General features: G+C 37.8%; 1 protein-coding gene across 1 annotated transcript in view; it reads right to left on the reverse strand.

The window, feature by feature from the left end:
* The window catches only part of nphp4 (nephronophthisis 4), a 259,600-nt gene that overhangs the window by 140,953 nt on the left and 91,082 nt on the right, over positions 1–27,565 (reverse strand). The window contains exons 7-8 of the mRNA XM_038267561.1: positions 17,638–17,822; positions 10,457–10,592 (exon numbers count right to left, since the gene is read on the reverse strand). Coding sequence (XP_038123489.1) covers positions 10,457–10,592; positions 17,638–17,822 — 321 coding nt within the window. The remainder of the gene's footprint in view (positions 1–10,456; positions 10,593–17,637; positions 17,823–27,565) is intronic.

The following is a 27,565-nucleotide window of genomic DNA, read 5'->3' on the forward strand; positions in this document are numbered from 1 at the left end:
AAGTCAGAATTCTAAGAAAAAAGTCAGAATTCTGAGATTAAAGTCAGAATTCTGACTTTTCCCCATACTAAACTGAAATAAAATTAAAAAATCAGTTTACTTTTCTTTTTTTTTAGTGGCCCTAATCCTCTTCCGTAGATATAAGAAAAATAACCTGTAAATATATGCTGACTGAAGAGCAATTTGCAACCTTTTTTATTTTATGTAAGCAGTAAGGGGCTCCCATGACTGTCTGAATCGACATACGAAGTCAACCTCCAGTGACTGCATATTTACACTCATCAGTGCTGGTGTAACTTATTTTAACGAGAGTGCAAAAATGACTTTGGCCATAAAACACATCCAGAATAAATATTCATAGCGGTTAAATAGTGAAACATTTTCCATCTATATAAATGGGTAATATTTTCTTTTTTGCACATACCTTGGCATCTTAATATAGAGGGCATGCAGGCAAGACGGATATCTGTTTGATTTATGTAGAATATACAGTTTCCTGAACAAAGCGCTGCAGTAAAAGGTGAAGGACGAAGAGCCCAAATTATCTAGTTAGAAGCAACCGGAGGTCTGCAGCTCAGTACAATAGAGCTGTTGATAAGAAAAGGATAAGAAAAGAAGTTAAATACCAGATCACAAAGAAGAGTAACACTGAGAGGCTGAAAGGCAGGAAGTGGACATAATGCATTTGACTTCAAGAGAATTTGATTATTTTAAGTTCATCACACTCTGGGAGCAGCCTATGAGAAATATTCCCCGTTCTTTTTTTTTTTCTCTCTCCCCAGCATACTTTATTAAAATCTTATCTTCATCTCGCTTAGCGCTGCAAGGAACTTGAAATAAAAGTATTGCTTAAAGATTTCTAAAACAGCAAGGGTGTCACTGAGACACAACAGAATGAAAGTGCTAAGTCAATTCAAAAATGCCAAAGAAGAACAATGATGAAACTACAAGAGTTTCTTTCCTCATAACCTCAGGCAACAATGGCAAAACTATTTTGTAAAAATGGGGCCATCCTTGTTCTTTACTTTACAGGGAAAGGCTGGCTGGCTTTCAACGCAACACGGACAAGGCACCCAGGCAGTCAGAGCATGGGGTGATTGCCTCTGTATTGCAGGTAATATTTTGAAAGTGAGAGGTGAATTCAAACCCCTTTCCCTCTCTTCATAGCCACCTTAGCCCCCTAAGAAAACATCAAAACAAATAAGTTTATTTAATCTATGGAGAGAGAAAAAACAAGGCAGCTTGTATGGTACTGCCATTCCACCACAGTATTAACGCAGAGCATCGATGTTGCACCAAACAGCACCATCTAGTGTTAAAGTTAATATTGAAAGTCAAAGCAGCATTGGAATGGAATATATTCAAAGCCATATAAATACAATGTACAGAGTTTTAAGTTTAGTCCATTTTCTTTTCTCTATTTAAGATAATTAAATTGGCTTAAAAAAAGAAAAGAAACATAGGTAATTAAAATAACATTCAAAGCAGAGATAAAAAAAAATACTAAAGAGTAGGCAGTACATAAAAACAAGCATCAAGATGCTAATTTCAGCAGAGGGCTTAAAGATATTAAGATACATGTTTATACACCTGTATATAGTTTACCGCCTTATCGGTCTTTGTCAGACACGTGACTGACACGCCCCCTAGCGCCATTTTTGTGGTGAGCGGAAGAAAAACAAAACAGCAGAAAACAAGAGGAGAGCGCTGCCAGCAGTGAGGATTATCAGTTAAATGGAAAAGAACAAGAAAACTGAACGGATACCCTACCCAGACAAACTTTCTAAAGCTGCTAGGGAACGATATTATATATTATTATTACAGTGACAAGGCAGATGTTGTGGGCAGTTGCACAGATAGCTGCAGTTATTAGAGCAGTTTGTGCTGCTCATCAGACTGAACGAAAAAACTTGTCATAATTTTTGCACATTGATAAGTTGCACACTGTATTTGCTGTTCACTTTATCCAGGCCTGTTTTCACTGGGATCTGCAGTCTTCTTCACAGATATCACCTGTTAGGTCATATCTCTAAGGAAGACCACAGTGAAAACAAGTCCAGGGAAAATGAAAATCTTCTAATTTAATCTAAAGAGCAATCTGCTATATACGAGGGAGGAAGAAAAAGTAAAACATTTGAAGCTTTGCACTGTTCTGCATTATTTATGTATTTGAGATTTTGTATTGCATTTTCATAAATTCTCTGCTTGATTGAAAAGATAATAACAACACTTGTTTCAAATTTCAAATCCACTCTTTATTGTACACACATTATTACAACTTCAGAAAACATTGTTAATATTTGAAGTGATGGTGAAACTTATATTTGTTTTGCTGGTATTTTTCAAAAGTAACTTTAAAAAAAGCAAAATTCTATTTGTGTGAAAAGAAGAATAAAAAAAGAAGAATAAAGTTGAAACAGTACTTGATCTGGCATTCATTTATTAGCTGGTTTCTCTGTGAAAATTTCAAGACAGTCACTAATCACTGTGACTCTATGTCCAAAGGCATCCACAAACTGATGAGGCATAATTTTGTGCAAGGTGTCTCTATCTGGCCACACAATTGCACACTTTAGATTTGCATATAAAAATGACAGCATTTCATTGAATGTTCTGTACACTGTCTTTGGTGAAACACGGAAGAGATAAGCAAGGTGTTGTGAGGGCAGATCCAATCTCAGACGCATGAAGGTTAACAGAAGCATTTGAAATGGACTGAGAATTTTATTTTGAGCAGACATGAGAGGCAGCAGAAAATTAAACAAAGCCATAAAGGTTGCCAAGTTTGGTAGACCCGTATAGTACTTGACTTTTTCATTACTGTCTCCAAAGAAGCAATCAGAGATCTGCAGCTCATCAAGTTCACGCCGCAGCTCTCTGTTTTCTTCCAAAAGACGGTTCATCTCTGCACACCTGAGCACACACAGGTTACATTCTGTCTGTCCTTCCTGACGACCACCTTCTGTGTCATCCTTGGTGTTTGGCCGGCCAACGTTTTCAGCAGCCTTCTGCGTGTCAGTCTGTTGCTGGTTAGGGTTCTCTGTCGCCTCATGTGTTACTTCATCCTGTCGCTGAAGGATTTCATCAGCCTGATGGAGCCCCGTTTCAGTTGCTTGCAGGGCATTCTTTTTCAGCTGTTCCCGATAACCACGTCTTAAAGAGCGTTCTGTGTCTGTTGGTCTGATGTCAGTGTGGCCCAGATGCAGGGATGGAGCCCAGTCTGGGTCAGTCTCCATCATCTCATATGCGGGTTGACCTGCAAAGTAGATGAAAGGTTGAGTGTTTTACACATCTATTCAAAACACTATATAAAGCACCTTAATAACAGAGCCCATTAGATTAGATGAGTTATAAAATAAGATATGGTTATGTTTCCCACAGTGGGGAAATTTGCTATACCGAAAAAGCACAAGTACATCGGACTAGTAAGGCCAGAGGTAAATAAATAAACTGAAAAGCTTACAGGACGAACAAAGGATTATAATAAATAAACTTAAGTAGATTGCACAGGATGAATAAATGCAGTGAGTTGGCTGACGAGTGGGTATGTACAGTGTTTTTATATGTACACTGTATTTATATATATTTATTCATAAAAAAAATATATTTGTATTGCAGATTGTGTAAATGATTATATACAGATAATGCATTATTTATTAAATTTTAGCGGTCTAAAAAAGAAATAAAACAAACATCACTTTCCGCTTCTCTTCCACAGCATGTTTCAGTAGGTTTACATGAACTCCTGCAACTTTATAAGCAAACCATTTCAGCGTGTTGATTTCTATTAGTGTATATTTATAAGGACTTACCTTTGTGAAAATGCCGAGAGCAAACACGAACATGAGGAGATATTTTATGAAACGTGATGTCTTTCCTTCTTACAGCAGCGACCCATGGAGCCCGACGCCTCTTTGTTAAGTCCTCTGTCTGCGGTCCGTATTTTTTTTCCAAGTGGGGAATACGAAAAACCGTACGGCCCCATCTGCTGTTTTCTGTTTCTGCAGCACCAGTGTCCCATTATTTCCAAAGAAGCAACTAGAACACGTCTGCTCTCTGTTAGTTTTCTTTTGTTTGTTGCTGCTGTCTCTTCACCACAGAAATGGCGCTAACTACCCTAAATGAATTGCGCTTTTGCGGAAGTGACATACACTGTCACAGACCGATTGGATATGCAGAAGTAGCTTATGATGTTTCTTGTCTTGATTAAAGAGGACAACAGTATTTAAGAAGTTGGTTCCAGAGTTTGAGCCAGTCCTCCCTCACACATCTCCGGTTGGTTCAAAATGGAGTCGCACGTCTTTTAACTGGAGTACTTAAGAGGGAGCACATAACCACCATCCTGACCTCCCTCCATTGTCTGCCTGTCCATTTTAGAGTTTATCTTAAGATTTCTTGATATGCCTTAAAGTCTTTAAATGGTTTTTCCTTTAACTCTGAGCTTCTCCATCCCTACACTCCTACTGGTCAGCTGAACTGCAGCTCCTGGACGTACCAATGTCCGGACGGAGGCTCAGAGGGGACAGAGCTTTTCTCCCCCTTCTATCAGACCATCCTCCTCACTGTCCATTTTTAAAACTCGTCTTAAAACCTATTTTTATTCTTTGGATTTCGGCACAGTATGAAACTCTTTTTCTCTCTGTGGTTTGTTTTATTCGTTGGTTTTTATTTGTTTTTCCTTCCATCCATCCATCCATCCATCCATCCATCCATCCTCTTCCACTTATCCGGGGTCGGGTCGCGGGGGTAGCAGCTTCAGTAGTTCCTCTCCCCAGCCACTTGGGCCAGCTCCTCTGGGGGAATCCTGAGACTCTCCCAGGCCAGCCGAGAAACATAGTCCCTCCAGCATGTCCTGGGTCTCCCCCTGGGCCTCCTCCCAGTGGGATGTGCCACGAACACCTCACCAGGGAGACGTCCAGGAGGCATCCTAACCAGATGCCTGAGCCACCTCAACTGGCTCCTCTCGATGTGGAGGAGCAGCGGCTCTACTCTGAGTCCTGCCCGGATGACTGAGCTCCTCGCCCCATCTCTGAGGGAAAGCCCAGACACACTACGGAGAAAACTCATTTCAGCCACTGGTATCCGGGAACTCGTTCTTTCGGTCATGACCCAAACCTCAGGACCATAGATGAGGGTAGGAACATAGATCGACCGGTAAATCGAGAGCTTTGCTTTTTGGCTTAGCTCTCTCTTCACCACAACAGACTGGTACAGCACACGCTTCACAGCAGACGCCGCACCAATCCGGCTATCGATCTCCCGCTCCATCTTCCCCTCATTCGTGAACAAGATACTAAATTCCTCCACTAGGGGCAGTACATCGTTCCCCAACCCGGAGAAGGCACTCTACCCTTTTCCCTCTCAGGACCACGGTCTCGGATTATTTGTTTTTATCCATTTTATTTTAATTATATTTATTCATTTTAATTTATTTTTTTTAACTGTTGGTTTTATATCCTTTTTTATTTCTATGGTATGTACAGCACTTTGAGGCAGCTGTGGTTATTTTAAAGGGCTTTATAAATAAAGTTGAGCTGAGCTCGTTAGCATAAAAATGCAGTTACAACTTGTTTTAAGCCTGGTTCTGGGAACAGGTTTCTAATAAACTCTGGGTTTTTCCTATTTCATATATGACTAACAACTTTGATATTTAGACCAAAACCTTTCAATGCATGTAGGAAAGATTTACCTCATCTTCTATATCAAAGAGAGCAGTGCAGCAATTTTCTTGATGTTGGGCAGAACTCCAGACAAAGCATCTTTGAGGAGATAAGTTTTTGAGACCTCTATAGATGTCATTACATCATAATAATCTAACCTGCGTAATTTAGTTGGGGTTTTTTTCTGTTTTGACAGGAAATGCAGCATATTGGTGATGTGTTGAAAGCTGATTTGGCTAAAAAAAAGTAAATACATTCTTGCATGTACTGTGGTCTTTAGCTTCACAGTACTTTAGCTTTGTCAAGTAGACTGCTGACCTCTAACCTTTCTGATTTTGGAGTCCTTTTAAAAATAAATAAATAAATAAATACTACCATTTCAAACTCAATATTGATATTTGAGAAAATATTCTATATATAAAAAAAAAACAATTTCAAAAGCATGAAAACGAATAATTAGGAAAAGCTCACCTTTTTTCAGTCTCACCATGAAACATACTTTCTCCACTAAAGCACAGATGTTAGAGAAATTAATTTCTAAAACAAATAACCCTAAAATCTAAAACTAACTATAACAAAAGATATGTAAACAACACTTGTATTTAGTGTGAATACCATACGAGATTAGTATTGATACTTATGACAACCCTACTTTCCACAGCTTTCCATCTCCAATCCCCTGGTCATCAAACAAAGAAACATTAGGTCTCCTGGATTACATTAATTCCTTTGAAAACCTAGAAATAATTCAAAAAATATAAGTAACTAAAAAAATACAGCACTACAACAATGTTTTTAGCAGAAGTTTTTTGTTGAAAAAACACTGTACTACAAGATCAAAATCAAAGATCTTTTTCCGAATTGTTGCAACTTTTTAAAACACTGAATAAGAAAGTCAATGCCACCTTTGTGCTGCTTTGATTTCTAACTCATCCCTGTTTGAATTTAGAAATACTCTAAAAGGTTGAAAAAGTCTTAGGAAAGTTTTTGATACCAATCCAGCATAATCATTCATGTTCGTTGACATGAAAAGGTCTAAAATCTTTTTGGCAGTGCACGCCTGACTTCACTGAAGGTGCACCTTTACTCAGTATCACTTCAACCGTTTTCAAGTGATGCATCCCTGACAGCTGAGACACTGCATGCAGAAGTATACAGACTCATCCTAGTCTTCTTGGTTGCCAGTCACAGAGTATGAAGCTGTACCCATCAGTTGATAATATCATACAGGATTCTTTACTGTGAGATGGAGCTGATAGCTGCATTTCTGTTGTTTAAGAGATATCATTAAAAAAATCCTCATCAGGAAAAGGAAAAACATTCTGATGTATCACGCACGAAGAACACCCACACAGCATCCCCAAAAATAGACAAAGATTATTCTCCATTTTCTTAATATCTCTCATTTCATCAAACATTCAATATTTAATGGTAGAGAAGGTGATGGTGTCGGAGTAGAGAGTGGGTGAAGATCTGTTGCTATTCTGAGATGATCTAGATAGCAACTGGATTGTTCTAACAGTTACACTAGGATTTCTAAACTTGGATTAACTTTACAAGAACTTGACGAATAATAAAAAACAACTTTGAAGGCATACCTATGCTTTATATTGAATTGCATTTGTGGCAATTTGATAGCATAAGGAGCCTAAAATGTTAGCAGTTTATGCTCATTGAACCATGAGGATCATAAACACCCACTGCAAAGCTAATGAGAATTGTCCAGTGCAAGGTGAAAAAAATATATTTAAAAATCAAACAAAATCAGAGATTATGGAACCTTTTGATCAGCTTTTAACACTGATGGACTGCTGTAGGTTTAGGATCAGATATCTGTATCCTCCTCTACTTCATTCTTCGGTCAACATCAGGTTCTTTGTATGAGAAAAAACTAACGCTGCACTTAGTTGCATTTGGACACAACCCAGAGAATATTTGTATATTAAACACCTGGTAAGAGTGGGATAAAAACGCTAATTGTGGGGCTTGTGTTCTCCCATAGAATTCAATATAATTGTCTGTTTAGGTTTTATGCAGGAAAAATACATGCGAATTTGGGATCATGCAGGCCCTGGATGTGTGAATAGCTTGAAATAAATGTTTCAAATAATCAATAAAATCAGCTAAGTCACTTCGTAACTCAAACTGGTTTTTTTTTGTCTAGCTCTAGCATAAATGAGTATGTGCTGTATAACTATCTCCCTTTCATCCAAATCCTTATATGCTGTGTCAACAAGTTCACTGAATAATATCTTTAATATGGTGAAACAAGTAAAAAATAAATGAATATATGCAAAACTGTCCATTATTTTTCCCTTTAACAGGTTGTTATGGTAAAAACGGGATGAGATATTACATTAATGTAGATGTACCATGTCATCCAAGTGACATTGTGACTGCTTGTTTTTCTGCTGCTGATAATTGCTGTTCTGTTGACCCTGATTTTATACAGGACTGTACTCAGTAAAACAGTAGGAGCTCAGCCTTGGCATGTGTAAAGTGTTCAGGGCTCACCAACACACCCACACACATAATTACCTGTCTTTTTCAGTAATTTCTAAAGCTTGGGACTGCTGTTGTGAGGTACAGCTTTGGTTTGGACTTTCTCTACCCAGACTTGTTCAAGTAAGAGTTTTGTCAAAGTTTTGGTCAGCTATGACTATAGAGAGGTAGACATTTTCTTCCAAAAAAAAAATGAAGGAACCTTAGCTTAATCTAACAATAAAGAAAAAAAATTGCTAATGTATATAAAATGCAAGAAGCCTTACTTCAGTTTGAAGGCAAACAAAAGACTGTTGCATTCTCAGCAATTCACAATTCAGCAAATTGAAACAGACTAACACTTCCAACCCTTCACCCCTTTTCTAAACAAAAACAAGGCTTTATTGGGTTACTGTATAAAACATCAAACTCAACACTATTTCTGAGATTCTAAATTGAAAAAGCTTCCTGTATGGGAAGCAAAACGTCTTCAAACTTGGAAACAAAGTCCAGTGGATTATCTTTTAACTTTTTTTTTAATGACTATGATCTGGATGAGTGACAACCTCCACCAGCATATCTAAAGAGAGCAGAAATTATAATTTTTTTTTGTTCTGTAAAAATTATGTTCTGAGCAAAGCTCAACATTGTCTCACTAACTGTAGCCTTTATGAATGTCTTGGTTAGTGCAGTCAAACGGAATCATGTACATAAATCCAAAATCTGTAAAGTGATCAACTAAGTTTACACCTTTATAAATAAAGTAATAGCTCCTCTTAAACTAATGCCATAACCTTTTTCCTTTTCTCCTCATCAATTCACGCCTTTTTGACAAGGTTAGGAACATTATTAACTAGTGTTGCACCGATACCGCTACCAGTATCAGGCGGGGCCCCGATCCAGCACTAAAATGGTGGTATCGGTATCACCAAGTACCAACAAAGAGGGCACCGATACCATTTTGAGAGCCAAAAGTTTATTCAACTATTGTCACTCATTCCAGGTAGGCAATAAAAGTTCTACAGGATTCACTTTGTATTAGTCTTTTTCCTACTATACAAAGGTAGGCATCAGCTTGAGAAAGCCATGATGGCAATTATTTTACATCCAAGTAGTATACAGTTTAGGGCTGGGCGATAATTCAATAACGGGGTTTCCCATTTATTTTTATTTGTTATATTTACTTTCGTCACTTTTCTGGTCACTTTAGTTTATTCTTTGTCAGTATTTAATAACATAACTCAGGTCTTTTATGTTATTTTTCTTTAAAACAATTCAGTTATGGTTAAAAAAGTTGGTTAAATAAAGGTTTAATTGGAAGTCTGTGTTTGTGTTCTTTATTAAAATTAAATCATTTAGCAAGATCATAAAATGTCCAGGCAGAGCTGCACATAAAATATGGTTTCAAATGTTTTCAATAATTATCGATATCGATCAATATGCATTTTTTTTTATCGATAAGCTTTTTTTCTATATCGCCCAGCCCTAATGCAGTTCTTCGTATATACACTCAGACATCAATTTCAAACAGATGGTATCGGTATGGTATCGGTATCGGCCAATACTGCAGACAAGTATTGGTATCAGGGCCAAAAAAAGGCATCGGCGCAACACTACCGTTAACCAAAAACACCTTCCTATGGTTTTGGTTTCTACAGTATGGAGTTGTGTGTTCCTCTGTCCTAGCTAAAGGCCTTATTACGGGGGGAGGGCCCTGTACACCCAGCCTGTGAAATCATTTGTAGAGATATATGTGGTTACAGCCAGAGTGCTGACAAGAACCCCTGGCAGAGTAGCTCCATAAAAAGATACAAGAAATTGGGATAAATTGAGTGCAACTGACTCAGTGCATTAGTGATTCAGATTTAGTATTTCACAGAAAGCCAGGAGGGTCAATCCTTCAAAAATCCCTGACAATCAAGCCATACAGGTGCAAATGTCATGGATAAGCTGTCACTGCAGGCTGTTCTTAGCAGGAAGAAAGTTCTTACCTGGATTGTCAAAAATGAATAGAGAAACCATTTAATCTGCCATTTTTCATTTCAATTGTTCACTGCTTCTCTGGATATTATTTGGTCAAAAACGTCTAAAATTCAAACTCAAACAGGTAGAATAAAGGATTGTTAAAGTCCGAGTATATCTTTTTGCATGCATTGAACAAAATATGTCTGACATTTATTTTTCTTTTCTTTCCGTTCAAGTGAGGATCTTTTCTATAAAGAAGACTTCTTGGCTTATGCTTTCTTCAGGAAGGGGTTTATACAAAGCCATGATCTGGATTAACCCACTCTATAATACATGTTTGTGCCTCTTACCATAGTCTCTCGGCCTATGGGAGCGGAGAAGACGTACTCTAGCTGAAAAACGATTGCCAAAGCCTGATTATTGGCCAGTGTTATCTCCAAGCTGCTGCGAAGGCCCAGCATCTGAGGACGCGGCGATGTTGCTGAGCTAAAGAGAAAGCAAAGAGAAATCAATGTGTAATATAGGCGTGAAAAATGTGAAGGCGGTAATAAAAACATTACAATGCTTTTCCAAAATGTGAAAGGCTTTAATATATCTCCTACTGTATCTGTATTTTCTATTAAAAGTGAAACAAAATCAATGCGCTGGGAGATTTACAATCCCTTACTAAATATTTCCTGGCAAGCATTAGCCTCCTGTGTGAGAAATGAAACAGCTTTCTACGTATTCGTCATTCACAGTTTGCATACACCAGAGGCGGGAGCATACTGTGTAGTATTCGCTTGTCACGAGGTGGGGCCGAGTGTCTTTTTCTTCTTTCCTTGCACAGAGTCTCTTGAGTCAATTTTCCCCTTTTCTTTCTCTAGTTTCTAAACTCATCCAGCATAACACAAGCTAGACAGACTGTCAGCTATCACTGACAGCACCAGTGAGAGTCAAACACCATAATTACTGCCTACAGTGTAATGGTATATCAAACCATATTTCCAATAGACTTTTCCCTCCTCAGCAAAAGGAAAAAAAGTGCAAAGCATGCGTTATTATGGCGATGGTGTTAATGATTATTGTGGTCATATAACATGGGTAATCAGGCTCAGATTGTGGGTAAGCGTCTTGATGTGTTTGCTGTACAGTTGCGTGCTTGTGTGTACCTCCATGTCATGGCAGAAGACCCATGTAATTACACATAATCACGATTTCTCCCAGGGTCTCATTTGAAAAATACATTTTTATTTGGACGCCCATTTCCAGAATTTCTGTGCCATGTTTTGAGTCTCACAGCCAATTTTGCCGTTCCAGCTTTCTTCACCTTTTTTAAATGGATTTATTTCATCCTTCACACAAATGCTTTGTGCATTACTATTTCATAAAACCACATAAAATATTTCAGCCAATTACCCTGACAGCCGCGGCTTAAATAAGAGTGCTCACACTGACAGCAACGTGTGGAAAAATGTCAGAACACACACTCGGTGCATGCAGTGGTTTCTAGTAAGGTTGTCCAGTGACAGCGTGTGGGCGAACAGTATTATGGTTTCAAGCAATTAGGTATTTTGGAGACAGTGCTGTCAGCCAAGCACATTTCCTAATGCCATTCACAGCGGGGATCATTAAGAAAGGACAAACCGAGAGCAATGAAAGACAACAAAAATGGGACATTACATTAAAAACTGGAAACTTTGTTTGTAACAGTAGGTAGAACATCAGATGACCTTAAGTTCTGCTTTGAAACAGAGCTTCTACCAAAACTTTTTTAATGTAAGTTATTTGAAAAAATGGCTTTTTCAGAAAAATAAATGTGCACTGCAAAAAATATCTAGAAATAAGTAAAAATGCCTTAAAAGAACCCTTAATTTCAGTAGGTATATAAAATGATCTACCAGTTGAATGAGTATTTTTAACCTTAAAATAAATAATTAGATATTGTTCACATGAAATAGAAAAATTTAAAGGGATAGTTCGGTATTTTTGACATGAATCTGTATGGCATCCCGATCACCAGCGGCATGCAATCACACTGACTTACCCCTGGCAGCGTCCTGTGAGCAGAGTTATCGTCCAGTTTTGGTCAAGCCGAAAGTAGTCCTGCAGGTTTTTAGGTACAGCGAAATAAAACGTTTCTCTTCCCAAAACATTATGTGTCCAAAAGAGTGATATTTTCGCATCCCAAAAACATTGTAGTTGAAAAAGTCACACGTCGTTATCAATTGGTCCTATTTTCTCTCTGTTCGTATCAGTGCGCGCCGTCATTCAGACAGCGAGCCCAACAACAGCCATGTCTCCTTCCGCGGCGGAGGGAGAAACGTTTTATTTCGCTGTTCCTAAAAACCTGCAGGACTACTTTCGGCTTGACCAAAACTGGACGATAACTCTGCTCACAGGACGCTGCCAGGGGTAAGTCAGTGTGATTGCATGCCGCTTGTGATCGGGATGCCATACAGATTCATGTCAAAAATACCGAACTATCCCTTTAATGTTTTGTTTTTTTATGTAAATTGTCTCATTCCATTGGCAAATTTACTCACTTACTTGCTTAATTCCAGAAAAAAAAATGTCTTTTAAGGAAAATTGAATAAGATTTCAATTTTTTAACAGTGTGGTAAAATTTTTGTTTTAACCACAAAATCATTTTGAATAGTCTTCCAAAATATTTCTAAAATAAAGCATCAAAAAACAATTTCAATCAACATCGGTCCTGCTGTTTAATGGCCCAATGATGCACCAACACAACTCATTAATTGAAACTGCAGGCTGCTGATCAGGTTTGTGCCGTCACCATAGCTGCAACAGTGGCTTCCTGGGGACAGCTGCTGTACTCTGAACGGAGTGAGATGAAATACAAAACATATCAGCAGAGATGGGCTGGTGTAAGCGATTTCACATGTGCATTGATACATACATGCACATGAGTGAACTCATGACCCCATATGATTTTTTCATGTTTAATTTCACGTGCAGAAATCAGAGTAGTCAGTGTTTGCTAAATGAGGAGGTCACTAAGCAGATTAACTGTTGTGTTTAAATGGTAGGTGAGTTATGGGAAACATGGTGAAATATGTTCTGTTGTACGTCAAAATGCTTTTGGAAAACTCTAATGCTGCAATGTGGGAAACACATGTAAATTCTCCCCTTATGAAAATCTATTATATAACATTGGTCCTATGTGAATTCTCATGTAGATTTACTGAACTTGTTTGACATTTTGGGGAGATCTTGTCGATATCATAAAATATTCCTAACATGCTATTTACACTCGGACTATTTTTATTTTTTTTTTACGTTTGTAAAGAAAGTTATAAATCTAACCACCTAAAAAAGAAAATAAAAAGTAACAAAAAATTAAACCTAAAACAGTTATTAGATTTTAAATTTCATTTTTGTTCTGCTGACAGAGGTCCGATTTGCTTTCATCACGCGGATTGATGAGCTTCCAACACATCATCCCGCTTAAAAAAGCTTGGAAAAGGTTGACATTGACCTTTTAGCCGTCTCAATAAGACTCAAAGGTCACCACATTTTTTTTGAACTGTTATGCAATTATCAGAAAACATTGGTGCTTCTAATATAGTTGTTTGATGTAGGTGAAAGGCTGGACGATACAGACTGGCATACTTTATTAAAAAAAGGGGAAAAAATCAATCAACTATAAAGCTGTAAGATTTTTTTTCCAGTAGCATGAGATTTCTTATTTGAGCAGTTTTAATGCTGAATTAATCATATTACACATAAATAATAAAGTAAGGCTCAGTTTTAATATGGCATTGCTCTTCTTTGTGCAAAGTTATGCTGTGGCACAAAAAAAAAAAAATACTTAGCATTTAATAATGAATTAAAATGCAAAGTAAATAGCTAAAAATGTGTGGACACAAGGAATTATTGCACATGAATTACATAAATATTCTCCTGTTTTTCCCTTTAATATGGCAAATTTGGTCAGGCATTTACCTGAATAAAAAAAAATATATATATAGCATGGGAGTTCACTACTAACTGCGGTGTTATTTACCAGTGGAAATAAACCACATATCTTAAATTACGCCTTTGACACAGATGATATAGCTGCTGTGTGGAGGAGCAGCAGGTAATGAGCAACCCTGGCTGGAGGAGAGAGTGTGTAAACAGAGGGATTCTTCATTTATGCAAATTTTATTTGGAATGCAAGGAGAAAACATTACAAGAATTTGCCAAGCCTCTTATCTGAGCTGAGCCACGCAGTTTGTTTGCAGACCTCTAAAAGATTTCTTACATTTCTGCAGTTAGTCTTGTTTCATTTCAATGGATTTAGGGACACTTCTGCTGATTGGATTTCACAACTCGTTTTCTTTGGGGGAAGAAAACGGTGTTCATTAGCTGAAGTCAGAAATTTAAAAACTAATGCATTCCTGCATCGCAGCGACGGAACAGCACGCTTTTATTGGCTGTCAAACTCTACAATAATAGCTGTGAAAGTGATCCCTGGGTTTGACAGTAGGCAGCACTAAAAGCTGTTGTTTGAACAAATCTTTACAGTTTCCACTATCGCAACAACATAGTTCAATTTAGGAACATTAAAAGCATCAACAAGATAAATCTGGTTAAACAGAGGCAATGTTTTAAGAGATTAATGGGAATATAAGAAGCTTCTGACTTAATAAGCAGCATTGTGTTCGTTTGAACAATCTAGAAATAAAATGTGTGCTCAGCTCCTGATCGCAAACACAACTACTTGTTAGTGATGTGACTTCATGCTAATCTACACCAGCCTCTTTCAAACAGCACTGATCTATACTATAGTTATTGTTGGGAAGCCCTGCCTTCACCTTGGCTTTTATATCGGCCCTTTTGGACCATCACAAACAGAATTTAAGGCTCGCATCTGGTTTTGCTACTCTAATTCACTGATCCACTCAATGTATTCATCTCATTAATAGCATCATCTATTCCATTGTAAAAGTCTTCTTTCTCTTTCATAGAATTTGAAACTTCTGTGTATTTTCCTGCCATCCTAGACAATAAATCAACATGAAGCAGCAGCTAATCATGAGGTGGAGAAAATATTAAACATGGTTTTCAAAATGTTTTTCATAAAAGATACCTGAAACGTGCCACACTCATTCGTCTTCCATCCCCTTAAATAAAACTAGTGACTACATTTCACTGCAACCAACTGTCCTCAGATGACACCTGCTTAATAATGAGAATCCACATGTTAAATGTATTCCTGCTATAAATCTAGCTTCTCTGTGAAGGACTCAGAGGGAGAAAGTTGTGGAGAAGTTTAATGCAGGTTTCTAGCACTATAACCCAAGCTTTGAACATCTCTCTGAACTTTTATTGTATATTCTACATCCGTCTCACTGAAAGCCTTAATCATGGAAGGAGGGGAATGGGTGAGAAGTTCCAATGGGTAATTATCCATCCATCCATCAATTTTCCGTCACGCTTAATGGGGTCGCGATGGGTGCTGGTGCGTATCTCCTGCTGTCTACGGGCGAGACAGGTCGCCAGTCCATCGCAGGGAAACACAGAGACAAAAAGGACAAACAACCATTCACACACACTAACACCTAAGCACAATTTTAGAGAAGCCAATTAACCTAACAGTCATAGTTCACGCACCAACGCTCAGGGATAACTTGCAAACTCAATGCAGAAAGACCCCGGGCCGGGAATCAAACCCTGAACCTTCTTGCTGCAAGGCAGCAGTGCTATCCACTGCTCCACTGAACAGCCCTGAATGGGACTTTATTAATCCTGCAATTCAACAAAATAGAATATTTAAAGGTGAAAAGAAGAAATACACACGCAGTTCCATTAACAGCTGAATATACTTAAGAAGCTGCTTCAGTCAATTGACACCAGAAAATGCACTTTTGGTGCAAAGTTCATAAATATATAAACAACATTTTGAAACAGTGATCCATGCATTTGTGACCACACGGCTGGATTACTGCAACTCACTTTATACAGGGGTCAGTGACTTGTATATTTCCCAACTACACGAAAATTCACATTTCCCCTGTTTTAGCTTCCTTACACTGGCTGCCAGTACATTTTAGGATCGATTTAAAAAAAAAAAGTGTATTTGTTTTTAAAAATCATAATGGCCTTGCCCCTCCTTATCTGTCTGAGCTGTTACATTCTTACACACCCTCCTGTTCCCTCAGGTCAGCTGAGCAGTTGCTTCTGAGGGTCCCAAAGACAAAATGCAAGAAAATGTAAAGAAGTTTTATCAGTACTTCCACTTTTACCAGAGTATTTTTTTAACACAGGTATCTGTACTTTTACTCAAGTATGGAAAGTGAGTACTTGCCATCTCTGATTTTATGATTGTGTAAAGCACTTTGGTCCTGTCCGATGCATAAAGTACTTCATAAATAAAGTTGGTATGGTATGGTATAGTAGTGGCAGTATAAGACATATAAGTAGGTTAACATAGCAGGACAACAATCCACCCATAAACATAGAACCAGAAATACCATAGCATTGGGAAAAACATTCACCTGGCTTAAGCAGTGAGGGAGTGGGTAAAATATCAGCCTCCCCAAGATAGAGCCCAGGCTGGACTGAACTAATCCAGAAAAGTAACCTTCTTTCTCTAACGTCCATTCTCCCTCTCCTCCTGGTTATGTGCGTTCTCAGTTCCAATGTTTCGAAATCTACTTAAATGTGTGTTTCTGACAGACTCTGATTCCTTCTGCTTATCTGGTCATAGAGATGACATTCCTACATTGAACATCACAGGACCTTATTTCACTACATCTTTTTTTTTTTTTTCATTTTAGTTCAACTAGCATACAGAGTAACATATCTTTATGATTAGATTATAAGATTACAGTCTATAAAATGTCTTACTAACATTAGGCCAACGAATAACAACTGTTGGAAATACTAAAAAAAGAAAAGAAAATTCCAGACTCTCTTCATCCAATCTGAAATATGGGAAAGATTTTAGCTCAGTAGATTTGCAAAGCTAAACTAAAAGTCTCAGCTATAATGGCTTTAAAAGAGTGAAAATCCTGTACAATATTTCTTTCATTAAAAACTGCACCCTACTATGTGATAGTTTAATACTTAAAAGGGTCTAATTTCCCTACGCATAATCCCAACAATAAAATAACTTTTAGTCCAAAAGGAATATATTTCCAAAAACATACCTTACCAGTCCATCCTCATATAGAAGGAATTTATTTAAAAAACATGTACTATTAAATATAAGTTTTTTGTTTTGCCAGAGCAAAAAGAGACACCAGAAATAACATTAAATAGCATAATACCAGTATTATAAATAAATGACATTAATGCCTAGCAGGCTTTTTTTTTTACACGTTTTTGCTGACTTCCCTGGATGAATTTTCAATCCCTTCCTGATCTGCAAAAACAGTCATGCACAGAGAAGCTGATGAAATACCACAAAAATAAGTGCTCAGAAATAAATATTTCTTTTACACACCTGCACATCTTGCCTGACATTAGATTTCTGCTTTAACAGCTGCAGCAGCCTGTAGTTACAGCTCTGCTGTAGACACAGACACGTGTAACGTCTGCTCACCTGTCCTTGACCAGCAGGCTCTTCTTAGAGGCGCTGTCTGTTCGTCCTCTGACCCCTGAAGCAACGGGCTCCAGGACCACCACTTGGGGCTTATCAAGGAAACACCAGCCGTTGTGCACTCCGACGTGAAGCCTCCGTTCCTGGATGACTACCGTCTTTTGCACGTCCTCTGGATCGGGTTGTTTCTTAGAAAAAGAGAAGATCAGATTGGTTAGTCACACAAAAGGATAGTTTGAGTGATCTGCTTGTCAGTTTGAACAAGGCTACTATATAGTAGAAGTTACACTGATACATCGGAAGGCCGATATATAACCATTTTCTTCCTTCCGGCATCAGCCAATATGTGCGTGCGTAACAAATACATTAGTATGTTCAGCAGCCCATTGCCTCCATTTGCTATCTAATAATGTTTTGTTGATTTTCTTTGAAGATATGCATCTTTTTTATTTAAATTGAGACTTACCTAAAATTTAATATAGTTAGATTTTGATCCTGTAACTGGTGGAAAAACAAGCAATATTCGCTTCAAGAATCAAACCTTGTTGCTTAAGCTGTCAATAATCCCTGTTGTTTATTGGAGGATTGCTTGTTCATACTTAACGAGGTGCTTCGGTCAATTGACACCAGAAAATTTACTTTTGGTGCAAAGCTCATACATAGTAGTGGCAGCATAAGACATAGAAGTAGGTGCACATCTTAGGAGGACAACAATCCGCCCATAAAGATAGAGCCAAAAATACCATAGCGTTGGGAAAACTTACATTCACCTGGCTTAAGAAGTGAAAGGACTGGGTAAAATATCAGCTCTAAAGATATGCATCCTAACATTTATTATAGTTGCATTTTGATCTTGTAACTAGAGGAAAAACGAGCAATATCACCTTCAAGAATCAAACCCTGCTGCTTAAGCTGTGACTAGTCCCTGTTGCCACCCTCTGGTGTATTGAGGGATTGCTTGTTCCACCAGTTAATCTTTAAGAAATTACTGCATTAGTATGAAATGGATCATCGGCTAAATTGAATGGGTGAATGGGTTGTTCTTTGGCATGAGCCACACCTCTGGTAAAAATATCATTAAAATCCTTTTCAAGTAATCCTACAATTAGACAAACAAACAGGATCAAAAACATAACCTCATTGATGGAGGTAATTAGCAATCCTGCAGGCCACCTACATGGCTCCTAACAGTTACATCTCAGACAAATACAGACCAATCCTTCCATCCAGTCTTAATACTCATAGAGGAAGCAGATTGTAATTGCACTCTTAGATTTGGCATGACAAACACAATTAAATATCTAGAATCTACTTTATCTGTCGTCACCTTCATTCTCAGACTCACAGCTGCACTCAAAAAGATTTTTTTTTTCATATATCTGAAGCTGGAAAGGGAAAAGGAAAAAACTAAATTCTTAGTTTCATGGGGGCAATCCAAAGAAACTGGTAACAGCATGTCCCAATCATCTCCTCATGCTCCTGTCAGGTTATTGTGTTCTCTACTCGATTGACTGTCAGAGGCCTGGCACGACTTCTGCACTCCGTGACTTGCTACTACAGAGGAGCTAGCAATTTTTGAGTTCTCTCTTCTGTGGATAAGAAAAAGTATTTACTTAAGCTTCAATTAATAATTTCAGCTTGACAAGAAAAAGAAGTAAATCTTACAAAGATGCAAAGATTTGTTAGAGATGTTTTCCAGTCTTCTGTTGTATACCGTTCATTAAATGTTCAGGTAGAAAGAATGAATAGCAGGGTTAGGTAATAGCTGATTTTATAACACTATTTAGGACTGAGCTTAATTGATCCGCTTAAGCATCCCTATTGACCAATGTTGGTACGTTTTCTTTTTACATCTCAGTAAAGATTCAATAAATAAAACCAGGGCAACATTAATGTATACCATAAGTGGGGTGGAAGTTGACAGGATTGCGGGATGTTTCACTGAAGCAGTAGCTTTTTATTTTTATTTTCTATTTTTTTAAGGTGTTGAAAGGGTAGAGAAATGTATACGATATGAATATATACAATAGTATTGGATGTCGATATTGGCAAAAAATCTAAATATGTACACTGCAAAAATTGAAATCTAATCATTGCCTAATCAAATCATATTAACATCTAACGTCATTTTTTTTAAAATAAGTAGATTTTTTTATTGAATTGAGAAGGTAAGTGAGACACTTTCCCAATGAAACAAGACAATTTACGTTTAGAATAAGAAAAAACAATAGGATTGTCTTACTTCAAGTGTATATTATCTAATTATATTAGCAAATAATCTTATTTACCTGCTCAAATTAGGGCTATACTAGGCTTATTTCTAGATCATTGCAGTGTAGGCATTAGTAGATTGGATTATAGCACACTAAACTAAATTGAACTGGAATGATATAAAGTAAAAAACAGTTTAACTGGACTAAGGGGATTGTTTAAAACAACTTCAGCTTCACAGTTTAAGAAACAAAGAAATCTTTTTAAAACACAAACCTGAAGGACTGAAAACAACAGTCAGATTATAACAGGGACTAAAGGCATGTATTTTATTAGGAAATAATAAACTTTAACAGACAAATGGCAGCCCACACACTCTGCAGCCCTGTTTTTTTTTGTATAGGGTTGCTTTTAGAGAGTGTTTAGAGTGACTAGGGGTTGTTTTGCACATCTATTTAGTAAATCCACAAGGTATTCATGGGGTCTCAGTCTGAACTTTCAGCAGATCAAAGAACAAACTGCTCTGTGGTTCTTGCATGATATTTCCAAGAAATCTAGGCCTACATCAAGACTTTATCGACTCATCTCAAATACATTAATAATAATGCATTTCACATATGTTAATTACCACATAAAAAACATATTTCAAAGAAAATATACCTAAAATGTATTCCTGCCATATTTATGTAAGATTGAAAACAAGAATCCGCCTGCTAACAACACCATGCTGATGCAGTATACAGAAAAGCCAATCTAAGCATTTATCCCAAACTCTTTTTTTTTATTCTGGTTTAATCAAATTGTTTCCAACCCTCTTATTCATAGTCCAATATAGGAATCAAAATCAACTATAATTTCTAAAGTTCTAAACCCAGGACATTGATCACATAAGAATCAACAACACAAACATGCGCACTATCCTGAAATAACTTTAAAGGAAATAAAAGCACAAAATAAAAAAAGCAAAGATAACAAATATTACCCCAAGATCATATAATGGCCAAAATGTTCATAATAAAGACATTTGACTGGACAGTTACCCAGCAGTCAGTCCTGTATACCCTCAGTAAGAGAATATGCACAAAGGGTTTTTGATTAAAAGCAGAAAATACGTTTTGCTTTATTCTACTGCTTGTTTACACCTTAAATTCCCAGGATGTTTAACTTTTGTTGAGACACCCTGCTTAATACGTACAATCAGTAACCAGATAGAAAGGAAAATTTCTTAGAGGAGATAAAAAATGATTTTTTTTTTCTAATAGCAAACCCCCACATTGACTTTTCGTTCTAATAAACTGTTTAAATGAAAGTCTTTTAGGCTACGTTCACACTGCAGGCCTTAATGCTCAATTCCGATTTTTTGGTGAAATCGGATTTTTTTGCGTGTCCGTTCACACTTCCAAGTATATGCGACTTCTATGTGATCTACTGTGTGAACTGAAAGCGTTCAACCGAAGTGTCCCGCATGCGCACTCGAGGACACAATGACGTCACATGTAGCAAGCGTCCTCAGTGTTTGCGGAAGTAAATATGACTCGTAATACCGCAGCGTATATTGCGTTCTTTAAGTTCTTCTCCAACAGGAGCAGGCACATTACGAACGAAATCTTTTTAAGAAGATCAAAAAGAAAGACCCTTCCCCGGTTCCGGTAAGACCCTTCGAGTTTGGTCTGAATCGAGCTATCTTTCCAAATATGAATTAAGTCAGCAACCTCACTTTCTCTCCATTGACTGCTCTCTGTGTTATCTTCCGCCATGGTTGTTAGTTTTTCCCGCCTCCGCTTAGTAGGACGCAGATTAGTAACGTTTAGTAACATTTGTCAAGTATCAATGACGTGTAGGTCGGATGAATGCGACCTGGCCGTACAGACACAGGTCGCATTTGAAAAGATCAGATACGTATCGGATTCAGGACCACATATCCAAGTGGCCTGGGTCGCATTTGAAAAAATCCGATCTGTGTCGTTCAGACTGTCATAAAAAGATCAGATACAGGTCACATATGGGCAAAAAAATCGGAATTGGGTCACTTCAGGCTGCAGTGTGAAAGTAGCCTATGTTCTGTCCACAAGTCCCAGACATTATTTTGACATTTTATAGATGTTTTCCTGGATGTCTTGTATTTCAGTATAACCTCCGTGGTTTTACTGCTCAGGATGAGGTTGTTCCTGGAGCACCGCTCTGGCAGCTCCTGGACCTCTTCTTTGTAGTCGGGCTCCTTGTTGTTAGATATGAAATTTCTGCAAACTTTAAAACCATGTTTGCTTTGTGCATAACAGAGCAGTCCTGATGAAAGACAGCTAAGAAGGCAAAGCTGAGAGCACAGCCCTGTGGAGCGCAGGTTTGAGTTTCCTTCTCCTAAAATCTACACTCTATAAATAACAAAATGACTTTGTTTTAGAAATTAATTCGTTTAAGGAATACTTTTTAACGAAATGTTATTATTTTAGATCCATTGTCAGCTTTTAAGAAGAAAAGTTTGACATTAAAGTCAGTTGTTATTGCTAAAAGACAAACTACTATTGGAGCCCTGTCACTGTGTCGATGCCATCTGCTGATAATTCAAGTGTGCAGAGAATATGTAAATCACAAAGTGATTCTGAGAGGAGCCAATGTTTCAAGTAATTGTAGAGGGGTACTGCCTACATGTATTGCTTGCTGCTATTGCCTAGCTGAGTGACAGTTGTTCACCGACCGACTGTAAACTGTCTAACCCTGAAATGCTAAGCTGGTAAGCTCGCCTCTTATTCCCACTCCTTCCCATTTGTTTCATTTCAGTGTTCTTCTTCTCCCTATAATGTCTCCTACACCCACTTGCTTTTTCTCTTTCCTCTCCCTTTTCATTGTCATTCTCGCTCTCGGTCCCCCTAGCAGCTTAAAACCTTCTCCATATCCACCCACACCTTCTCAATCAAATTAGCATATCAATTCAGACAGGGGATTTCTTTTAAAGCAGCAACAGCAGGAGCAGCAGCCTACCTTGCCTGGATACCAAACAACCCACATGCCTGACTACTTGCTGCTTTTCTCAGGTTTTATTTTATGCAATGCCTGACTTTATCCTCATCTCATCCTTTTTACATCTTACCCACCTTTTATATTTATATTTCGTCTAAAGCCAAGCTCAACAAATTCTCTACAATGTTTGATGTTTTACATTTGGTTATGGAAGATCAAAGCTATTGTTAATTCTTAAAGCCTCATAACTCTCCTGTTTCAAAATAAATTTATAAAAAAAAATTGTGTGATATTTTGTTTGAGGAAATAAAATTTTGGTAGCATATTTATCAATACTGTCAAATATTCCCATTTTAGTGTCTGTTTAAGGTGCCTTTTGTAACTTTACTTGGCTAGTAAAGCAAGAGGCTGTTTCTTTATTAATTCAGCAGCATTCCTGATCCATTCTGATTTATTCTGCCTTTTTTTGTTTTTTTACTTCAGGGAAGATTATACAACTGTTTAGCCTTTTCTTAATCCTTAAAAATACCCCACATAAGAGTATCAGCAAGCACAGCTGTAGTGACCTGCTTAGATTGTGAGCAAAAAAAAAAAAAAAAAAACACATTTTGTCAAAACAAACCATTAAAATTTCTCATTAAAATTAGATTTTACTCCAAAGCTGAGCATTTTGATTAAACAAACCTTATAAAAATGTTTTTCTCCTTTTATATTTGGCCTCATAAAACCTTTCCCTTCAACTTTAATCAGTTTTTTTCTATTCAAATTGCTCAGACTCAGATAAGAGCCACAAATCTCTAACCCCTGCATTTCTAAATTAAAAAAGCCCTAACTGAAACTTTTGAGTCTCATCTAGTTTCTTATTATCATTTAGCTCCAAAGAGACCAACATTAATAGTCTTGAAGAGGAATCAGGTACTAATACACTACTAGGATTTCTAAAAAAAAAAAAAAAAAACTAAAGGTTTTTAAAAGTCTTCAACAAATGCCTGCAGTTCTTTTTTGATAATTACTTAGCACCAAATACAGAAATAAGACCTTTGCTTATTTTTCTAGTTAAAAAAGTAGAATTTACCCGAGTGTAAAAGATACACTGAGATAAATTGGACATTGTTTTGTGTCATAGATGATATGGTTTGGCATTTAAGAACATCCATCTGTTGGTGTAACCTGCTTGACTTACACCTATCCTTCGTTTTGTCATCTATATATATTTTCAGAATATGAAACATAGAGAATGGCAATGTGTTATGTATACAAAACACCTTGTGCAGGGAGCAGAAAGTAAACCTCACCTTATCCTTGGATATGTCAGATGGTGTTTCTTTTTGCATCATGCAGCTGATGTAACAATGCTTTATACTGTTATGATGTTATACTGCCTTTAGTCTCACCATGACAGAGTTGCAGCTATCAGCACAGGTGTGACAGGAAATCTGTAAATAATTGCTTTCGGTGACATTCACATCATAATGATGGTGTATATTTCCACAGATTGTCTGCGTTCACCGTTTCCCTTCACTGCAGCCTGTGAAGGATGACAGGAAAATGGCTTTGTCTTTTGTTGGACAGGTCTGCCATGAAGTGTGTGAGAGAGAAAATGAAAGAAAGAGAAAAAGTTGTTTAGAAGACAGCATCAGTTAAAGTGCCGCTTTCTGCTCCGTCTATCCTTCCCATCTTGAAAGTTCCTTTTTCATTTATTTCATTGCTTCCTTTTTTCCTCACTCTGTCAGTTTTCCTCTCTCTCTACCTATCTTACACACTTTCCTCTTTCTCACCCTTCTTGCCTCTGTCTGCTGCCGTCAGAGATTTCTTCCTCCCTGGCCCGGAATATGAATATTTTAGAGCTAAGAAGCTTACAGGAACAATGAAATGGCCCCAAAGTTAAATAGTCACAGAAGAGGGTCCTCTCTGAGTAATGAGCACACCGGTGGTTAATGGGCGTGCCCCTCCTTTTTTCTTGTTCACACAGTTTTTTCTTATGTGTTTAATATTTCTCAGTAAGTACAACTTAAACTACTCAACCTAGTCAACAGCCTGGTGTTTCTTTTATTTGATCTGTACAAATCTTGACCACTAACAGCAGGAAGCCTAAACAAAAATACTCCCAATATCTATCTAATTTCCATCAAGCTTTATCCCAGCTGGGGTGGCAAGGGGTGCTGGTGCCTATCTCCAGCTGTCTACGGGCGAGAGGCAGGGTACACCCCGGACAGGTCGGCAGTCCATCGCAGATAGACTGGATTATTGATGGAATGCAAAGGTGGACTCTTCAATCCACTTGTAATATACCCATTATAGTAATACTCAGTACCAAGTGAGTAACACTGTCATGATCTTGGCGCTGGTGACTGGCCTGATTACTCATTTCATTCACCTGCCTAGCTCCGCCTAGTTCTCATAACCCCTCATCTGATCCACCTGCTTTGGCCTCTATTTAACCAGTCTTCAACCAGTCATCAATGCCAGATTATTCGAGCCTTTGGTGAGAACTCCCTAGCATACCTGTGTTTTCTGATTGACTGATCCTGACCTGTTCTGCCTCTGGACCTCTGAGCCTGCCTGTCCATGTTCTGATCTGTTTGCCTGACCTGTCCTTGGACACCTGCTGGATATCTGCTTATCTGTGGACCAAAGTGGGAACTGCTTCCGAAAACATTCTTGATTTCCCTTCAGTACCTCTTTAGACCTCTGATCCCCTGGTCTGACCCACGAGCACCTCTTTGACACCAGCTTTAGCTTTGTCTTCTGGATTATCCTTCTTACCTTTGTTTGCTTCTGATGTCATGCCTGTTCTCCAACCTCCGAGACATCAGTGTCTGGGACACTTTGGGAGGTGCCTGCCATTAAAGTATTTCTTAAAGTATTTAAAGTATTTCTGATTCTGATGTCTCGTTAGCAGCCTACCGGCTGGAGCCAAACTCATCCTCTGGGCACAGACTCAACTATAAGTCCAGGTTAGTGACTCACACGTTCATTATCATCCTCCGCCAGATAAACCAGTTGTCTCCTCTTGCAGAGGTTCCTGCCATAGAGGCAAACAGTGTTTTTTGCAGTTCCATCTTAAATAAACGTTTGTTTTTTTTAAACTTGTCTCTCTGCCTCGAATACTGGGTCCTTTTGTTCTGAGCCTCACAATTTCCAGACATGTAACAATAACTTTCAGGTTAAGCTCCCCTGAAAACAACTGGCTACAACACACTGTCGCAAAAAGGTCTCCCATGGAGTTACTATTAAAAAACAAGGTCACATTCACCCCTCTAGATTAAATCCTACATTAGAGAACCAAAACATGTCTGATCAGGTAAGTGCCATATCTGTTTTGTTGAAAAATTACGAAAAAGGTTATTGATGAGTTCAGCCAAAAATATTGTATTTGGTTCATCTCTAGTACTGATTGAAGTGAAAAAACTGGGAGGACTGAAATTGTGTATTACCAACCAAGCTTCTTTTAATTTACCAATTCAGCTGCTAGGTTGTGTGGGTGGAAGAAAGAACAGTGAGGATAAAATAGTAACAAAAGTGCTTTAAAGAGAAACAAAAGATACATTAGAGAGAGAGTAAACTATATTTTTAGAAAATTTCAGAAAAAGGTTATTATTTTTTTCAATTGGGATGAATTAATGAGTGAAATTTCTCTAAAAGGCTCACAATAGAGACAAAAAAGGCTTAAGACATGAGAGTGGTTTGACCAATCACAACTAGCATCCAATAGCCCTGCTATAATTTCAGCGTGATCAAATTACAGTTAATAACATGGGTTGTAAGGTATTAAAATTATATAAGACTTAACTTCAGTCTAAAACCTATAGCGCTCTCCTGCCTGTTTCATATATTCTCAAAGTTGGAGAAGTGACCCAACCATTCAGGGATCCAAATAAGAGACAGTGAGCAATTTGACCCTCTGCATCTCTAAAGAGCAAGTGCCACTGTTAGAGCCTTTGGCTGGTGAAGAGGCTTCATTATCCTAATTATCCACGCTATTTATCCACACCTGTGTATGAATGGAAGCTGGTCATGGAGAGGTGAGCAGGAAGATCCAAACTCTTGTTTTTGCAGTAAAGATTCTTCCCTTTCTAAACCTCCCATTACACCCATTTTAATATCTCTACATCTATACCAATACATCTCAGTGTTCATTTTGTAAATGTATGTCTAATTTAAAAGCCCAGAGTGGTTAAGCTCCTGCCTTAAATTACCAGTCTTATAACCCTATTCCTCTTCCTCAGGCCAAAAACTGTTAACCTTTCCTCAAACTAATTTCAGGATTTTTTCTTTTTCTTTTATTCTGCGTTGTTTAATGCATTTTTTTGTTTATTTTTTAATGTGAAGACTTTGTGGGGTTTTTTGAAACATTTTTTATCACAGTGCATTGTCAAAGAAAATGTAGCCATCAGAAGCTCGGTGCACAGACATCCTAAAGGTTTGAATATGGTGATTTACAATATTAGTATAGGTTTTGGCACCACACAAATGCTTAGTCGTTTGAGTAATGCAGGTGAGCCTTTGTTAATATTAGAAAATTCTTTATTTTTTTGGTTTTAGCTCACAAATGCGGCACCTGTTGTGGTCCTTTGCTGCTGTCGCCAATCTATTTCAAGGTTTGAGGTGTTGCTGGGTTCAAAGATGTTATTCTGCTGACCCGGGATGTAATTTGAGCAACTGTTGCCTTTTTATGATCTCAAACAAGTTTGGCCCTTCTCCTCTGACCTCTGACATTAGCAAGGCTTTTCGGTCCACAAAACAGCACTCAGGATATTTT

This window comes from Cyprinodon tularosa, unplaced genomic scaffold (assembly GCF_016077235.1).
Source record: "Cyprinodon tularosa strain WSP-4 unplaced genomic scaffold, ASM1607723v1 ctg677, whole genome shotgun sequence".
NCBI lineage: Eukaryota > Metazoa > Chordata > Actinopteri > Cyprinodontiformes > Cyprinodontidae > Cyprinodon > Cyprinodon tularosa.